This window comes from Carlito syrichta, unplaced genomic scaffold (assembly GCF_000164805.1).
Source record: "Carlito syrichta isolate Samal-C Ts95f unplaced genomic scaffold, Tarsius_syrichta-2.0.1 Scaffold305785, whole genome shotgun sequence".
Lineage (NCBI taxonomy): Eukaryota > Metazoa > Chordata > Mammalia > Primates > Tarsiidae > Carlito > Carlito syrichta.
In genome coordinates this window covers 387686-404114 of record NW_007249881.1, presented here as the reverse complement: position 1 = coordinate 404114, position 16429 = coordinate 387686, and the positions used below count along the sequence as shown (strand labels likewise).

Here is a 16429-nt window from a genome sequence, read left to right as displayed (position 1 = left end):
AAGGAATGAAGTATATACTACAGTTTGAGTGAACCTCAAAACATTATGCTAAATGAAAGAAGCCAGAACAAAACATCAGCTATTGTATGATTCCATTTGTGTGAAATATCCAGAATAAATAAATTCAGAATGAATAGACAGAATGAATATTGATGGGTGAGGAGGAGGTGATGGGAAGAAACTGCTTACTGAATAAGGGGTTTTACTTTGGAGTGATAGAGATGTTTTGTTACTAGATGGAGGGTGGTCATAGTTACACCACATTGTGGATGTACTAAATGCCACTTTAAAATGGTTTTATCTTTATGCTACTTAGAATTTCAACTTAGTAAATTACTCAGAAAATGTCAGTTGCATATTAAAAGGCATAGCATAATCCTTTTTTATTAATCAAAAGTTTATGGTTAGATGGATAAATAAATGTATAGATAGGTTTTGGGATTTGTTTAGAAATGACTCCCTAAGTATAGGTCAAAATTTTAGGAGTGATATGTACTGAGAGCCATATAAACAATGAGGAGGAGGGGATTGAGGCAGCTGGATAATTTGGAAAGAAAGGATACTTCAGTTATGACCGTCTCTTATTGTTTCAAGTCAGTGTATGATTTTTACTTTTTGTTGTTTTATATCTGTTTGTCAAATAACAGTTTTTAAAAAGTGACAGATTTTAGTTTTCATAGTATAGAGAGTTAACGTGCCTGTAGTCATTTCAGAGAGAAAAAATTTCTTTCAGTCCGCCAATAGCAAAACCGTTAACTGTGAAGAACAGAATGACTTGTAAAGAAAATTGAATGTCAAAGAAATAATTAAACTCCACTTTATGTGAAAACATTAATCAATTGTACGTTTTCTTAATAATCCTTCATGTGACATAACAGGCTTAGTTGATCAGTGTAGTGGGCAATAAAGACCCATGGTTACTTATCTATTGTATATAACAAAAGACTGAACAAGTGTTGAGGTATAATTGTTTATATTTTTACTGAATACCTATCAGACTTTAAAGAAAATGTTAATTATTCAACTTTTTTGCCCCATTCACTGAATTTAATCATGTTTCAACTTTCCAAAATCAATGCTAAAAGAACAATTGCATCAAATTATGCTAGGGACATCTGCAGCAATCTAGACCAATAGTTGAATGCTGTTGCTTATAAATTACTGGAGTTTTTTTAAAGTAATATCTGTTTTGTTAATTTCGTCATCTTTTACTTAATGGGTTTACCTGTTAATCGCCTTGTCTTTCAGTTATTATAGGGGTGTTTTCAGTTTATAATTGTAGCATGTTTCCTTTATGAGCAAAAAAGCAGATTCCTTTACTAACAGCTCCTTAACAGTACTTTGTGGGTAAAACTTAGAAATGTCTTGTTGTGGTGGACTTTGCTTTTATAACTTAGATATTGCAAAATGTATGTAGAGTAGAAACTCAGTAAATTAAAGAAGCACACTTTTATAACTGGATTTCTGAGGGGTCTTTTTACTCATTAGTTAATGATGAAGAAAAGGTTTGTTTATTGGTTTATGGGGAATGGGATCAAATCTTTTATTCTTATTACCTAAGCAATATTTTATTTCAGTATGTATCACTTAAAATAGGAAAGAATAGCAACAATTAAGATATGATGTACAATACCTGTTTGTTTTGATTCCTGAAAAAGATAATATTCTGTGATGTAACTCTTCCTTTTTTAGCTATATTCTAGATGGAGGAAAGGGGTAATCGTAATGTTTTTATCTTCACCTTGTGCATTTTATTCTGAGTTTGAGACCTTGTACTTACTTTTACTAGCCTTTACTAAAATTCTTTCTGAGCCTTTACTTTTTTATCTGTCAAACAGATAGAATAAGTACTATTATGAAGATCAAATAAGACATGGGTTAGAAAAGTATGTTGTAACCTACTATGTAGATGTTTGTCACTTATTACGCATTCTGCCATTATGCATCTATTGTTTACAAGTCATGTTATTAGACACAGGGGTAACACTGAAAAAGACATTGTCAGTTAGGCTTGGTGGCTTAGCCTGTAATCCCGCACTTTGGGAGGCTGAGGTGAGTGGATTGCCTGAGCCCACGGGTTCGAGACCCACCTGGGCAACTTGACGAGACCTCATCTCTACAATAAATCAAAAATTAGCTGGGCATGGTAGCACGTGCCTGTAGTTCCAGCTACTTGGAAGGCTGAGGCGGAAGGATCGTCGGAGCCTAGCAGGTCAGGGCTGCAGTGACTGGGAGTGACCACTTCACTCCAGTCTGGGCGACAGAGTGAGACTCCAACTCAAAAAAAAAAAAAAAAGAAAAAGACATTGTCTTTGCACTTAAGAAATTTGTGGTCTAGCAGAGGAGACAGACATATGAAATATGTAATTAAAGTGTGAGAAATGAGGTCATTCCCATTCGTTTTACAAAGTGCTTCCAAAATATTTTGGAGCTCTAATGAGAACTCTGTTATCTTTTTTCTGATTGTTATAGATATAAATTAAAGAACTAGTTTGTTCTCAAGTATAAGGTTTAGCATCCACAGTAATCCTTGGAACTGTGGTGGGAATCTTGATACTTGTGTCACTGTCTTTTGTGAAGACTAAACAAGCAAAAAAATCACATATATAGCAATGAGAAATTTCTTCAAATAAGAAACTACTCAATATTATTTCTTTAATTTTGGGGTAGTGTATGAAGTAGCAAGTCATCTGATCATCAATTCATTTATCATTTTAAAGTTTTGATTGATATCAAATTTAAAATTCTGATTAATATCAAACTTAAAGATACCAATTTAAATTTATGATCGAAGCCGGGCTTGGTGGCTCAGCCTGTAATCCCACACCTTTGGGAGGCTGAGGTGAGTGGATTGCCTGAGCCGGCAGGTTCGAGACCTGCCTGGGCAGCGAGACCTCATCTCTACAATAAATCAAAAAATCAGCCGGGTGTGGTAGCGCATGCCTGTAATTCCAGCTACTTGGAAGGCTGAGGTGGAAGGATTGCCGGAGCCCAGCAAGTCGAGGCTGCGGTGGCCAGGAGCAGCCACTGCACTCCAGTCTGGGCGACAGAGTGAGACTCCAACTCAAAAATAAATAAATAAATAAAATAAAGTTATGATTGATTAATCAGTTGGCTATCTTGTCATTATTTCCATAGGCTGATCTGCTTCAGATAAACAATGTAAAAAAATTTTTCACTAGTACATAATTAACCTTTGAGTAGCCACATTATTAGAGTAGAACAGTGGTACTAAAGCCAAAATAATTTACATTGGATTTTAGACCAGAATAGTAATTTCTTTTAGAATCTTCTCCATCTTCCCAAGTATGTTTTATTTTGACAGAATAATAATTGTTCATATTTTAATAGGACTTTCACATTTTCTAAATGCTTTTTACATTCATTTTACTTCATCTTCAAAGTGATATACATAAAGATAGTTAACATATCCTCTTAGTATACTAACTCACAAATAGAAGATAATGCAGCCAGAAGGGCTTTGGAAGCTGAATCAAATTAAAATCTAGTCTAAAATAATTCCGGGTAGATAGTAGAGGTATAAATTTTTTTAATTTAATATTAAGTCTGTTTATGGCTCATCATCCTCTTCAGATTTACTTTGGCTTAAGTAAACTGTGTGTGTGTGTGTGTGTGTGTGTGTGTGTGTGTGTGTGTGTATACATATGCATATGTATACACACGCATAAGTAACTTCATTTTTATATTCTAAGGTCTCTGGTTTACACTCTAAAGTCTTATGATTTAATTTCAACATTAAAAATCATGATTCACACAACCATTTTATCTAAATGTAGAATCATGCCTGTCTTTATTTTGAAGAATAAAATATTTCCTTACATATATGATATGAAAATTCTTGAATCCTTAGGTTAATTTGTTGAATTTTAGGTGGTTTATCATAAATGATTTAGAAACCACCTAGCTTTAGCTTCTTCTACCTAATCTAGTTTATAACCTTTACCTGCGAGAGCTTCCTGTTTTCAACCCCTGCTTGGCCTGGTCTTAACCACTAGTGTGTGCTCACACTTAAGGCTGTACAGCTCAGCTAAGCCTCCTTCCTTTAAGGCTTGACCCAGTCTCATGCCTAACTTGCCCTCCAGCTTTGCAGTATCTCCCTTAGTCTCAATTCCTTGCTAGTAATTCCTTGCGTGTCATTTGCTGCTTTCAGTGGTGCTGATACCAGCTTTAAAGGAAATTGACTATTAGGATATAATAGAAATTACCTCTCATCTAAAAGTCGCTTTTGTGCTTCAGGACATTATTAGGAAAATCTTTTATGGTAAAACATCAGGATGATGTAAAATATTGAATTTGTTGGGGCTTTTTCTTACCATTTAAAAGGTACAGAGGAAAAAATGGTTAATTGAATTTTGGATAAATATAATTTACAGCATACTTATATACCGTATCTTTTAGATACATGCAAATTTACGTATTTAAAAACATGCGGAAGTTTTTATTTTTTAAATTTTTTCTCCTAATGCCCAGAAGCATCAATAAAGGTTTGTTTTTTGGTTTTGGGGGAGGGGGTTTTGTCAGGGTCTCACTCGGTTGCCTAGGCTGAAGAGCAGTAGCACACTCAGGGCCACTATAGCCTCAACCTGCTGGGCTCAGGCGATCCTTCCACCTCAGCCTTCCAAATAGCCATAACTACAGGTGCACACCACCTCACCTGGCTAATATTTTTTCATTTATTATAGAGACGAAATCTCACCAGGTTGGCCAGGCTGGTCTCAAACCCCTGGTTCAAGCAGTCCTCTTGCCTCTGCCTCCCAAAGTGTTGGGATTACAGGTGTGAGCCACCACGTCTGGCCAGAAAAGTGTTTATTTTTTATTTTCTCTTCTTTTCTTGGTCTTTTTTATTGTTTGCTCCAAGTGTAACTCCAATTAAAGGTCAGTTAGTACAAATATAAGTTGTAACAAAAATCAAGTGCCTTGTCTCTTCAGTCCTTACTGTTCAGTACCTATTGTTAGCAAGTAGCATCTTTAAATTTATTTGCTAATAGACCAGGTAGTATTAGATCAACAACCAGAATACAATCAACTGTCGAGTTTGAAATATAGAAATTGATGTCCCATTCATCAGTTTCAAACCTGCCTTTTTTTTTTGAGTTGGAGTCTCACTCCGTTGCTCAGACTGGAGTGCAGTGGCTGCTCCTGGCCACCGCAGCCTCGACCTGCTGGGCTCCAGCCATCCTTCCGCCTTAGCCTTCCAAGTAGCTGGAACTACAGGCACGCGCTACCACACCCGGCTAATTTTTTGATTTATTGTAGAGATGAGGTCTCACCAAGTTGCCCAAGTGGGTCTCAAACCTGCGGGCTCAGGCAATCCACTCACCTCAGCCTCCCAAGGCGCAGGATTACAAGCTGAGCCACCGAGCCCAGCTCAAACCTGCCTATTTAAAGAGAGAATTTGTATTACATATGTATTTTTATGTGGAAAATAAAGCAATATTTTATAAATTTCAAGATTATAATATTTAAATCATCTGTTTTATATTGATTAGATAATCAGCTTATGATTACTTTTAATAATTTTATCACGCATAGAATTTTGTTTCATAGAATTGTTTTTGATGAATGTGTGGTGTCTAAGATGCATTTTTGATTTTTAGAATCCTGTAATTAAGGCAATGCTGTAAAATATGCCAATTTTTATGTCATAACTGAGAAAATTAACAGTGTAGCGATGTTGGTGAGGTTGCTGGCGTAAATAATGAAGTTAGGACCTCTGACTAGTCTCATATTATTTCACTTCACTTTCCTAATATTTTTTACCACCTGGATATAGAGTTATGTGGTCCTCTCTAAAATTTAACTATCTATTCAGTTCTTGTTGGGCAGTGTGCCAAGCTCTGGGGAGTCAAAGAAATCATCTTTGTCCTCAAGAAATTTCCAATCTGGAAGAGTTAGCAAACAAATATGCTGAAAGTGCAACCCAGTGGTATAAGCACTATGGGAGATACCTAGAGAGACACATTTTGTCTATCTGGGAGCACATAAATGGGCACCTGCATTTCTTTCCTGTGCAGTTGATACTGTACATCTTGACTCTTAAGAATAAGTAAGGTAATTAGCATGGCAAAGAAGGGAGGAGAGCTTTTCTGGATAGGGACAACAGTATGTAATTTAGACATTTGAAATTGCGATTTTTGTAGTTCAAGACAAATATTGGTCATTTCATGTGGGCCAAACTAATGTGAAGGCAGCAAGGGTAAGACGGGCTTGAGGCATTGCTAGTGTTTTGGTGTGGGTGAAGGATAGCATTATCGGAATTGGGTGAGGTGATCACAGTTATCAGATTATAAATGATTGTATATTTTTGACTAAAAATAAATATCCAGCCCCATTTCACATTACAAAATTGAATGAGAGAAATCTGTAGACGTGAGTCTCAAAATCAAGCTCACAAGGCAAGGGGGGGAGATTTGGGTGATATACATATAGGATTATTCTTAACATAGTGTCTCATCAATAGTATCATTAATAATGGGCTATAATTTGAGATGTTGACACCAGTGGTTGCAGAACGAATTTTCTGAATAACAGCTTAAGTGTTCAAGCAAAGCGGTTTTAAATTTTATCCTTTGTACTTTGATAACTGTCCACCCATTCTTGTCTTAAATGCTGTATTACAAGTGTAATGTAATCTATTAATGGTTTAGAGTTATTATGAATATTAATTTTTGTTCTGTACTTAAATACAATGTTGTAGTTCATTATTATTGGGGTATGAGGAACTATTTGACCCTACAGACTTGCCTTTAGACTGCTTAACTTTTGTTCTTTGGGTCTTTATGTTTTTGTTATTTATCACTTAAGGATGTCTAATGAGCCTAATCTGCTAAATTATTTCACATTCAGCTTTCTGGGTAAGAGACAGGATAGAAAATGGCATGCCTGTGCTTTTATGTACACCTGTTTGCTATATTTTCTCACTTACTTTTGGGTTCATGGATGAAATCTGAATGGTTATAGTTCATGTAAGTTCAAAAAGTAGAAGTGTTTATTTTTTTATGTTGCCAATTTAAAAATTTATATTATTTATAGTTGTATTGGTAACAAATGCTGATTTGTGTGTTTTTAATATTTGGGGGAAACCCAAAGGAATTAGTTGGACTTGTTCTATTTGTAACTTTTACATAAAATTGGCCAGTTCAGTGTATCCCAAACAATGACTGATGTACTCATTCTGTTATAAGGCATAGCACAAATCACCGTTGACTTTCCAGATTTAAATTTAAATGTGTTTAGGTCAAAGGCAACTAAGTCATTTTAACGTTACATGTAGTTTCTTTGGTTGCAGTGTGCAGTGAAGTACCTCTCAGTGGATTTTAGGTGTCTATGATTCTTTGGTTATTATGGTTTCCCCTATGGAGCTTTTCCTAGTTTCTAGGAAACTAGAAACTTGCTTGGTTGAATTTCTAGGGTGAATTTTTTTATTTTCCAGTGAAAGAAATCAGTGAAAATTCATACTGACTTCCTTGATGTTCCTAATTTTTTAAGTAACCAAAAGAGCATGTAGCATGTAAAATAAAAAACCTTCAACAGGCTACCCGTAATATATAAGGAGTCTCAAGGCGAATTAGAAAGGTAAAAATCTTAGAAATATGCTATCCAGTTGTGGTATTATTCTATTCCATTTTTATACAAGTTGTGTCTTTTGTATAAGTGCTAAAACATTGAAACTGTTGTGTTCTGATTAGACATATTTTAAGCAACAGATTTTCTTTATTCGCTAATGTCCTGTCAGTGGTGTCCAATTTTCATATTTTAATCCTTGTTTTCAGCAGTAAAAAATACATTTAGTCTGAAACTGGTAAGGTACATAAGTTGTTTCTTCTCCAGAGTGAAGTCACCCTGCTGAGAAATGAAGTGGCACAGCTGAAACAGCTTCTTCTGGCTCATAAAGATTGCCCTGTAACTGCCATGCAGAAGAAATCTGGCTATCATAGTGAGTAATGTTCCATTACCTATAGCCTTAGGCTACATCAGTGAAATACTGCCAATGTGAACTGAGCTACCATTTTAAAAAAAGAGAGACTGCAGTTCTAATATTTAAGATTAAATATCAGAATTTCTGTAAGGTTATTGTAGAATGAGGTGGAGAATTATACATTTTTAGAACCTAGAGAGGTCGAGTTTTCCTATGTCTAGCTTTTTTCTAAGCATTACAATAGATCAACAAAATTAGCTAGTAATTTGAGATATACTGTAAGTACTGATGATATTTTGTTTATCTTCTCAGAGTAGCACTTTGTCTTAAGACTGACAGGGTGAAACACTACTTCCTTCCCAGCCTCCATTCAGTACTGATGAGATTTTATTAACATGAACTGTGTCTTAACAATTTATACTATCCGTTTAAAGTGTCAGATTCTTTTGTTCTTTCTTCGATAATGTTAGCGTTTGTTCAGTGTTTTTATTGTCGTGAGTCTTTATATTGAGCCTTCTAGTTAGTCATAAAAATGCTAAAACGGAGCAGTATTTAAATTAAATTACCTGCTTGTAAGTTTCCTCCTAAATGTGTTCCCAAAAAATGAGATTCTTTTGTTTTCAGCATTTTAGAGGTTAATTGTGCTTTTTCCTTTTTGTAATGTCCTTTTTTGATAAGATGCACAATGTTGGAACCAGCTGTTACTCTTGAATAAATGGCCAATTTTGTCCATCGCATACAAATTTGTAACAAATAACAGAGTTGGGAATGCATTAGGCAACATTCATAATATATAACCCCCAGCTTTCATTTTTATGATTTAGTGGTATTTCAGGATATTTGTATTTCAGGATAATGTGAAGATTGTTTCAACCATATGTATCCACTTCATTTTAATTTCCCAGTGTCAGTAATTCAAAAGAAAGAAACATTTTGTATTGGATGCAAACAGTTCCTCAGGTGCTCACGATAAAACTTAATGGCCACCATCTTTACTTGTAGTCATTGTAAGCAGTTTCATCAGAATGGGCAATATTTTTTAATTTAGAAGATTCAGTAGATTTAGCAGCTCTCAATTGCCATATATATTTAGAACACTGATTTTTGTCAGTTTTGAGCATGTAAATCTCAGTTATTTGATATCTAGTCATTTTGACAGGACAGTGAAACGCATTGTGGAGTAAATTGGAACCATATAGAAATATGTTTGGGATTTATATTAACAATGATTGCTGCAGGGATAAGGCCATTATGGATCCCATCTGACTTAACAACATAATTTCCTATAGAAGCTACTGAGTTAAGCATTTGTGCATACGTGATTTTTTAAAAATAGAAAGCTCTCTGAATTTCAATAGTTTAAAGAGAAATATACCCATGATACAATTAGAAGGAAATTAACTGATCCCTTAAATTGTATTCAGTTCAAAATCACCAGCAATTTTTAAATCTTTGATCATTTATTGGATAATCCCAACAGTTTTAACTCTGTTATCCAGGCAATATATGCTCAGCAGATACAAGCCAATTTCTCATTTTAACAATTGATTTACAAAGATATTTATATACTGTATACTTAAATTAAGTGACTAAGAATCTAGATTAATATATTTTTAGTGAATATGTATTTTACTAGGTTGTGAGAAATATAAGAAATGAATAAGATGTTGTTTGGAAAGATTTCTTTCTTTGTCCTTGTTTAATCATTTAGATAATCAAATTAACTGAAGTATAGTTCTACCATAAACTTAATTTTCTTCAGCTCTTGTAGAAATTTTCAAGTAATTTCTATTTTCAAATTTTAAATTTTAAAAAATAAACCTGACTTCTGATGTTTAATAGTCAAGGTAGTTATCGAGATTGCCTGAGTAAATATTTGTATCTTGGGAAAATTTATAAATTCACACTCTTTATCGTGTAGCACACAGGAATTATTAATGGTGTGAGTTATAATACTAAGTAAATCTTAAAACATTTGTGAAAGAAAACTAAGGTTCAGTAGAAATTAAGGAATATTATAAAGTCTTGCAGGTAAAGGTGACAGTACTGAGTTACAGTTATAGGGTCTCTCCTATCCAATTTAACACTGAAAGTCTCTCATCCTAAGAAACCCCTCAATCCTGGAAAAACCATGACAATTGGTCATCCAAACAGTTGCATAATATAAAACCTGAATGAAAAGAAGCACATTTTTATTAATAGGGTTCTGTGAAGAATAAAGCCCACGTGATTTTATTGCTATGGATTCATATTCTCTAGTTCTGGGCATAATTAGAGTTTATTGGGCCTTAATTGATCACTAATATTTTCATTATTAAAATATATGTATGAGCCAGGCTTGGTGGCTCAGCCTGTAATCCCAGCGCTTTGGGAGGCTGAGGTGAGTGGATTGCCTGAGCCCGCGGGTTCGAGACCTGCCTGGGCAACTTGGCGAGACCTCATCACTCCAATAAAAAATCAAAAATTAGCCAAGCGTGGTAGCACGCCTGTAGTTCCAGCTGGAAGGCTGAGGTGGTAGGATCGCCGGAGCCCAGCAGGTCGAGGCTGCAGTGGCCGGGAGTGACCACTGCACTCCAGTCTGGGTGACAGAGTGAGACTCCAACTCAAAAAAAGAAAAAAGGAAAAAAAAATATATGTATGAACATAGGTAGAAAACCATAGAGAATCATCAGATAGCTGATTTATTTCAGTAAATAGTGCTAAAAGTGACTCTTTGAGTGCAGCATGATTTTTTTGTATCTTTCTAGTGCTTGTAATTATACCAGTATCTTTCTCCCTTCACCTTCTAGACTGGACATTAGTGCAGATATATCACATTGTAAAAATATTTACACATATATAAAATTTGTAATTACACAATCTAAGTGAATACTTGCTTCTTTGTACTCATTAAAGATTTACTTTACCGAATTTTGCAGGTAAACATTTGTCCATTACTGTTTTGTTTTAAGTCATTGCCCTTAAGATACATGCTTTCACATTTCCTTATACTATTCATCACAGATCAGCCTCTTTATTTTTGAAGGCTGGTATATCCCTAGAACTTAACATTCAGGGAAAAGTCAGCTTGTTGTTCTTTTGAAGGGTATTCTCTCCAGTTAAAACTGTCTCTGTCGATGTTTTCTTTTTCTGTTTTTATTGTCTATTTAAATTACTGAATTTCAAATATTGTATAACATTTATTATTATTTGGTCAGGAAAGTATTCCTTCTGTTTTTAGGTAATTTTACTAATTACCTTTTAAAATTTTTTAAATTGCATCCTGAAGTCCAGTTTTTATCCGCGGGTATGGTTTTGCATAGAGAAGATGGCATTCCATCTCATTGATGTATTTTTAAGTGTACTTTTCAAAAATGCATGGATTTGAGGCAGATGTTTCAAAATTCTTTAAGAATTACTATATTGCAGAAAACCTCAAAATGGGGAACTTCCTTGAACTATATTTGTTCTTGCTAGGTGCTCTTCCCTCCATCTTCTATGTTAATGAGTCCTGGGGTGAGTCCTGCTTCATAGGGTCCAGTCTTTTACTGGTGGACTCAGAGTATGTGGCTGGTCATCAGTGAGCAGACCAGTATAAAACAGACATTCTCAGGTTTGAGGAAAAGCCTGTAGGGTCACTTCTAAAAATATACATATTTTTCATTTCCAAGTGAAAAAAGCAAGATGCAAGAGAATACATTCCACTATGATAGTGTCTTTAGAATGTTTAAATTAAGTAAAACTAAACTATATTGTTTAGGAATACATACTCACATGATAAAACACCAAAGGAAAAACAAGGGAATGGTTTAAGAAGTGTCAGAATAGTGATTACTTTTTTGGCAAGGAGAGGAGTCCCCAGGAAGCAGCAGTGTTACTGACCATGTTCTCTCTTTGTTGGGGGCTGGGTTCAGGTATTCATGTTATCATTGTGCTTCATAACTTATAGATACACTATAAATATTTTTGTGCCCATATCAAATCTTTCACTAAGTGAAATTACAGGAGCCTATTCTATTAAAATAAGAAAGACTTGAGAGTTGTCGTTCAGGCCTAAATATTGGTAGATTTATTTTCATAAGTATTTGGAATGCCTTTTCCTGAATATCTTTCAATTGCAGTATTTAGAGTTGTATATGGATTTGTATTTGAATCCCAATTAGTTCATGCAACTGTAACAGCTGGTGGCATTTAGAATCTAAATACTGCGTATTCTCATGTGTACGCATCATTAGAATCAGGTGTTGTAATCACCCGTGGCTGCAGTAGATGGAAAGTCAGCCAAAATAAATAGAGTTCTGGGAAATGCAGAGGGAGTAATTTGTAAGAATTCGTTTTGTTTATGCGTGTGGTTATAAATTCTTTCTTATCTTTTCTAGGAATGACATGTAGGCCAGCCAGACTGGTTTTAGTAAATGTATTGCTTGATAAGTGTTTGATTATGTCTGTGGGAGCCTGTCTCTCAAATCCCTACCTCATTTTCTTTCTTAACACCCTTTAGCCAATCTTTCTTCAGTGCTATTCAGTGAGGCACTGGGCACCCAGATATCTCCTTATGCGTGGCCGTGCCTTCCTTTAACCTCTGCAGGTAGAATTGCCTGCTTCATGACCGGTCCTCAATTCCAGTCCTACCAACTCATCTAAATAGTCAGTTCTGTAAAATACCTGCTGACTTTTTACTCTGCATATCGACTCAGCCTAATGATACATTCTTAGAAGTATTTGAAGAAGATGAGCATTGTTTTCTTTTTTCCGTTCAGCGGCTGATAAAGACGACAGCTCAGAAGACATCTCCGTGCCGAGCAGTCCACACACAGAAGCTATTCAGCATAGTTCTGTCAGCACATCCAATGGCGTCAGTTCAACCTCCAAGGCAGAAGCGGTAGCCACTTCAGTCCTCACCCAGATGGCGGACCAGAGTACAGAGCCTGCGCTTTCACAGATGGTCATGGCTCCTTCCTCCCAGTCACAGCCCTCAGGAAGTTGATTAAAAACCTGCAGTACAACAGTTTTAGATACTCATTAGTGACTTCAAAGGGAAATCAAGGAAAGACCAGTTTCCATTTATGCGAAATCTGTGGTTGTAAATTTTTTTTTTTACTTGAAATTTGGCTCTAAAGTTGGTGTAGCAGCAGTTGATGATCAGACTGAACAACAGTTTTTAGTCTCTGGAAAAGACTGATTTTGCTTTTTTATAAATATTGTTAGATTTATTAATTTTTCTGTGCTCAATGTGTAAATTGTATTATAATTCATTGTGGTTTATTTCATTTTTAATTTGATGGTGTTTGAATAAATGGGGGTGTTACTGAATCTTTCTTCCCACTTCCGTTTCCTTTACCACCCCTTAACCCTCAACTGTGATGGTAGTGTTGTTATCATTTATACCAAAGTTCTGCATAGTCCCTCTTGACTTTGTCGTGTTAACAAAGTCACAAAGCACTAGGCAAAAGAAGGATAGGAATTTGCTTTTAATCTTTTTGCCTTTTATTTTGCACATTATGCAAAAGAAAGAACATTAAAGAACACTTTTTTTTAAGTGAATGAAAACACAGTTAAAGACATGCAGTGCTTTATGCACATTCTTAAACTAAATCAAGGCATTAGTAATAATGCTTTCCTTTTTTTAAGTAAGCATAAATTCTAGAATTTTCAGCATTTCAAAAATGACTTTATTTTTCAAGTCTTAAATCCAGTATTTTAAACCTATGTTTTGAGGCTAAAAAAAATAAGACATTATATAATGTACGATACAGGGTTCTCAGATAGCTAATAATTTTTGAAATCAGCTCTTGTTTTTGCGTTTTTGTTATTGTTGTTTTATGCAGATTTCAGGTTACAAACTGAGAAGTTTATGCATAATCAAGTATGGTATGGTTGCCAGAAAACCTAAAAATTACTACTTAGGAAATTTAAGACTGTTTACCCCCATTGTCGTGTACTTGCGAGCTAACTTGTACTTATTCTTGTGAAAGCACTGTCATCTTTTAGTAGCAAATTTTGATAACGTTTCTCGTGGAAAAAAAATCAGTATCTATCTTTAGAACAATGTAATTATAATGTGGGAAGCGTGCATGAGAGAGTGTGTGCGTGTGAATGTATGTGTGTGTGTGTCTTTCAATAGTTTATGCCAGCAATCTTTGCTTGAATGTTTTAACGATGCCTTCAGTGTGATGCTGGCCAATAGATGATTACAGTTTAAAATGTTATTACTGTGCAGGCTTGGATAACTAACATTCCATGATGTAGCTTGTTTCTGATGAGATGATTGTAGGTACACTTTTCTCATTATCCAATCATCTGTGGGATACTGAGTTTTCTAATGTGCCATTATCTATTTTTATTCTGCATTTATGTTCAAAATACAGTACAATATTTTAAAATAGACTAAATTGTTAAACATAAAATTTAAAAAGTAGTAGATGTGCATAAGAAGACTTTGTAAAATAGTTCTGAGTCCTACCCAGTAGCAACTTCTGGCATTCAAGCAGGATTCCATTATGTAAATATCTGTAATGCATTTATAATAAGTTGTGTAGTTCGTTCTGCATCCATGCTACACTATTTGCTAAAGTCTCAGTGCCATCTCCTAATGAGACTGACATTTTTAAAGTCTGTATGGAATATCCTTGAGAATTCAAGGAAATATCCCACCTGCCTAAGTTCCAAACTGGGAAGCATTCAAATCATACAAATGACATTTCAGGATTTTTAGGTATGAAGATAATAGGAATTTTATTGTTTGGCTTATTAAAAATAAGAGCATTTTTATTTAATAATGCTACGTCTAAAATTTTTAATGTTTCACTGATTTCATAATTTTAAAGTACTCAATTTCTAATCATGATTTTGCCACAGTTATGCGAAGGCGTTATCTCAAAGGCACAAAATACGAATTCTGCAAGAAGGCTATTTTTTATTGTAGTTTGAATGAGTTAGGAAAAGCCTCAATTTTTCACTCTTAAATCCCTCAGTGCATTTTTCCCTTCATGTTATTATTTATGCAAGTTAAAGTTTATTGGTAACAGAATTCTTGCACTGTAAAATAAAACTACATAGATGTAAGAAATCATGTAAACGGTTAATGAGCTTACCAAGGTTAGCAAAACTTTCATTGTAAATCAATCTATACTCAGCAAATAAAAATCATTATTAGTTGTATAAACACAAATTCCATTTTGACTTTCAGGATGTCACACTACTTCTGTACCTAGCATTTTCAGTCCTTATATTTGCAATGTTACACAAACTGTACTATTTTCTTTTATGTGCAGTTTGCATGAGTAAACCATCAGAGAATAAATTCTATCTTTAAATTATGTTCATAATTTGTTTGTTCTTACCTGTCTTTCATGAAGTAGCATCACTCAATAATGATACTTTTTTTCTCATCAAGGGTTTATTACCTGAGAAGAACCTGAGATTCTATTTCTGTGATAAAATATATTCCCTCTCCAACACCCTTTAACTCAAGGTGCTCAGGCCTCATTTCTCTGCATTCTCTTTATGCCCCAGTCATATATAATGAACCTTGAATTTACATCCTCAGTTCTGATACTCCCTGAACTTCAGCCACAGACCCACCTGCCTTTGTTATCTCTTGGTGACCACCTAGCAAAGCATCTTTAACATAGCATGTCCGACACCAAACTGCTAAACTTACCTCAGTCTACCCTCAAACATAGTCCTTCCTCAAGCTTTCATGAGTCAGTTGATGATAACACAGTTCTTCCAGTTCCTTAAGCTAGAACAACCTTGTCAACCTTAATTATCTTTCTTTCACAGCTTACTTCCAACCCATCAGGAAATACTATTTGTTTTACCTTAAAATAATCCAGAACGCAACCAGTCTCACCCATACTGCTCTCACCCTCCTCTGTGCCCTCATTCTCCACCCAGTTGCTTGAGCTGCCTCATGTTTGTCTCTTTGCTTTCAACCCCTGCCCACCACAGCCTTTCCTCCACACAGCAGCTGGAGTGATGTTTTAAAAACCTAAATCAAATTACGCACTCCTCTGCTCAGAATCCTGGAGAGGCTCCCCCATTTCACTCAGGAAGAGCTCAAGTCCTTAGAGCGACCACAAAGCCCAAAGACAATCTGAACACCCATCCAATCCCATTGTGTCCCTGACTTCTTCTACCACGTTGTTTTGTCAGTGAATGCGCACTGCTAGGTGCCAGAGGTCATTTGAGGTGCTTGAAATACCCTAATGACCAAAATCCAAAATCCCTACCTTCACGGAGCATATGTTCTAAAGAGGGTGAGGGAGGGTATTGGGAAACAGTAGGTGAATTGTGTGTTGTATTAGAAGTGATAAGGGCAACCCCTTCGGGTCCCCTCCCACTGTGGGAGCTTCTCTGTCCTCTCAATAAATCCTGCTGTCTAAAAAAAAGAAAGAAAAAGTGAGCCCGCGAGTTCGAGACCCGCCTGGGCAGCGAGACCTCATCTCTACAATAAATCAAAAAATCAGCCGGGCGTGGTCGCGCGCGCCTATAATTCCGGCTACTCGA

General features: G+C 35.4%; 1 protein-coding gene across 4 annotated transcripts in view; it reads left to right on the top strand.

Moving 5' to 3' along the window:
* ATF2 (activating transcription factor 2) overlaps positions 1-15246 on the top strand; it is an 84499-nt gene extending 69253 nt beyond the window's left edge. For all 4 annotated transcript variants that reach the window (XM_008062646.2, XM_008062645.1, XM_021714790.1 and 1 more), the window contains 2 exons: positions 7852-7957; positions 12679-15246. In XM_008062646.2, coding sequence (XP_008060837.1) covers positions 7852-7957; positions 12679-12905 — 333 coding nt within the window. In that variant the 3' untranslated portion in view covers positions 12906-15246. The remainder of the gene's footprint in view (positions 1-7851; positions 7958-12678) is intronic.
* Positions 15247-16429: the final 1183 nt, after the last annotated feature.